Raw genomic sequence first — 3,040 nt, forward strand, 5'->3', positions numbered from 1 at the left:
CCAGATGAAGCTGGATCTTGAACAGGGCTTACAGGACTGAGACATATGGCGATAGGATGGAGAGTGGCATGGAAGGGATGGAGGGTGTGAGATTGGGATAAAACCTGTGAGTTGCCTTCCCGTGAGTGAAGAGTGGGCTAATGGCAGGGTGACACAAAGGTCAGATACCCAAGCAGCCCCCTTCTAAAGTATGTTGGCAAGGGGCCCCTATTGAGCAACCCAAGAACAAACGGACATATAAACAGCATCGCGAAAGGCCACACAGCAGTGTCTGAGCTGTCACCAAATCTAGTCTGCTAACTAAACACGTGGGGGGAAATGGGCAAGTCTCCTCTCCTCTACTAAAGATTTAAAGCACAAGCAGACCCAAGGTCAATAAACTGATGCCATCAGGGTGGGAGCAGGAGGGGGAAAGAAGCGAAAGTGAAGCATGATTTAGTAATTCTGGAAAGAACAGTGCTGCACGTAACCAAGAAGTTATTTCAGTGGGAGGTGAAAAGAAAACAGGAATCTCAAAATCGGAGCGGGAGGCTGATAGGGGAAAATGAGAAAAGAAACAAAAGTGGAAGAATGATTTAATGAGTTCTGGGAAGAAAGCGTGTAACTGAATTGAGGGTCTGATTGATGGGATGGGTTTTAGAAAGAAAACGGAATCTTGCTTTCTGCCTATGGACGCTGCCGTGTAAGCATCGTTGACATCTCCCCCTCCACAGCCGTCATGTCTAAGTCAGAGTCTCCCAAAGAGCCCGAACAGCTGCGGAAGCTCTTCCTCGGAGATTTGAGCTTTGAAACAACCGATGAGAATCTGAGGAGCCATTGTGAGCAGTGGGGAGCGCTCACAGATTGCGTGGTAATGAGGGATCCAAACACCAAGAGCTCCAGAGGCTTCGGGGTTGTGACGTATGCCACTGTGGAGGAGGTGGATGCGGCCATGAAGGCAAGGCCACACGAGGTGGGTGGAAGAGTTGGGAAACCAAAGAGGGCCGTCTCAAGAGAAGATTCTCAAAGACCTGGTGCCCACTTAACTGTGAAAAAGATTTTTCTTGGTGGCATTAAAGGAGACACTGAAGAACTTCACCTAAGAGGTTATTTTGAACAGTATGGGAAAATTGAAGTGATTGAAATCATAACTGACCAAGGCAGTGGCAAAAAGAGAGGCTTTGCTTTTGTAACCTTTGATGACCATGACTCTGTAGACAAGACTGTCATTCAGAAATACCACACTGTGAATGGCCACAACTGTGAAGTAAGGAAAGCCCCATCTCAGCAAGATATGGCTAGTGCTTCATCCAGCCAAAGAGGTGGAAGTGGTTCTGGAAACTTTGGTGGTGGTCGTGGAGGAAACTTCAGTGGTCCAGCTGGCTTTGGTGGCAGCCGCGGTGGTGGTGGCTGTGGTGGCAGTGGGGATGGCTATAATGGATTCGGTAATGATGGAAGCAATTTTGGAGGTGGCGGAAGCTACAATGATTTTGGCAATTACAACAGTCAATCTTCAAATTTTGGACCCATGAAAGGAGGAAACTTTGGAGGCAGAAGTTCTGGCCCCTGTGGTGGTGGAGGCCAATACTTTGCCAAACCACAAAACCAAGGTAGCTATGGTGGTTCCAGCAGCAGCAGTAGCTATGGCAGTGGCAGGAGGTTGTAATTACTGCCAGGAAGCAAAGCTTAGCAGGAGAGGAGAGCCAGAGAAGTGACAGGGAAGCTACGGGCTACAACAGATTTGTGAACTCAGCCAAGCACAGTGGTGGCAGGGCCTAGCTGCTACAAAGAAGACATGTTTTAGACAATACTCATGTGTATGGGCAAAAAACCCCTTGAGGACTGTATTTGTGACTAATTGTATAACAGGTTATTTTAATTTCTGTTCTGTGGAAAGTGTAAAGCATTTCAAAAAAGAGGTTTTTTTTGTTACATCTTTATTGGAGTATGATTGCTTTACAATGGTGTGTTAGTTTCTGCTTCATAACAAAGTGAATCAGCTATACATATACATATCCAACAAAGGGTTTTAGTGTAGATTTTTTTTTGCACCCATGCTGTTGATTGCTAAATGTAGTAGTCTGATCATGACACTGAATAAATGTGTCTTTTTTTAAAATGTGCTGTGTAACGTTAGTCTACTCTGAAGCCATTTTGGTAAACTACCCCAACAGTATGAAGTTAGAATTCCTTCAGGGTGATGCCAGGTTCCATTCAAAATTTATTTACAACCTGCTTTGGTGGAGAAGCTATTGTCTTCAGAAACCTTGGTGTAGCTGAACTGACAGTTACTGTGTTGTGACCTGGAGTTCACCGTGAAAAGGGTCACCCAAGCAAAGTCATGGAGTTTTTTGGTTATTAATATGATTGTTGGCACATCCTATACAATATATCTAAAATGAATTATGGTACCAGATAAAGTTATAGATGGGAATGAAGCTTGTGTATCATCCATTATCATGTGTAATCAGTAAACGATTTAATACCCTGTTGGAAAAAAAAAAAAGAGAAAACAGAATCTTAAGGGAAGTTGGGAATGTCTGAAATGGTTCCTGGTTCATTCGTTTTCAATTAAAATTTTATGTGTAAAATTATGATCAGCCATTGCTGACGGGACGTGTAGCATCTCTGTTGATATTGTTTGCCGCTCCGTGGGTTTACAAGGATAATAGAATTCAAAGTTGCCATTTACCCCCCAGGAGGAAAGCCTGGAAGTGATTAGGAAGAACCTTTCTTTGGTTGCTCCGAGTTGTAGCTAAGAGAGAGAAGAAAAGAACGAGGAAAATAGGTGCATGCTGCCTATGGGCTGGAATCCCAGCAGTGTTACTAGCGTGAGTTCAACTCTGCCCATAGAGGCAGAGCTCCATGGGGGAAGATGGAGTGGACGATAGAGGTGATAGCTGACTGAGGAGGCAAAAAACATTCGGGGAGAGGACCTGAGACCTGAGCGTGATGATTCTCAGCCATGGGGTTGAAACGTGACAGCATGACTGTTACTTGTCATGGGAGGTTATCAGCTCCAAGATACCTACAATGGGGACAGCTTGTACAGAGATGTGAA

General features: G+C 44.8%; 1 protein-coding gene across 1 annotated transcript; it reads left to right on the plus strand.

Moving 5' to 3' along the window:
* Positions 1-718: 718 nt before the first annotated feature.
* LOC132350601 (heterogeneous nuclear ribonucleoprotein A1-like) lies at positions 719-1,701 on the plus strand. The gene has a single exon (XM_059899902.1). It carries the CDS (start codon positions 719-721, stop codon positions 1,643-1,645), a length of 927 nt encoding a protein of 308 aa, XP_059755885.1. The 3' UTR covers positions 1,646-1,701.
* The last annotated feature ends 1,339 nt before the right edge of the window (positions 1,702-3,040 follow it).

Source organism: Balaenoptera ricei, chromosome 16 (assembly GCF_028023285.1).
Source record: "Balaenoptera ricei isolate mBalRic1 chromosome 16, mBalRic1.hap2, whole genome shotgun sequence".
Lineage (NCBI taxonomy): Eukaryota > Metazoa > Chordata > Mammalia > Artiodactyla > Balaenopteridae > Balaenoptera > Balaenoptera ricei.

Coding starts and splice junctions, on each gene's coding strand:
- LOC132350601 (XM_059899902.1), top strand. CDS start 719: ATGTCTAAGTCAGAGTCTCCCAAAGAGCCCGAACAGCTGCGGAAGCTC.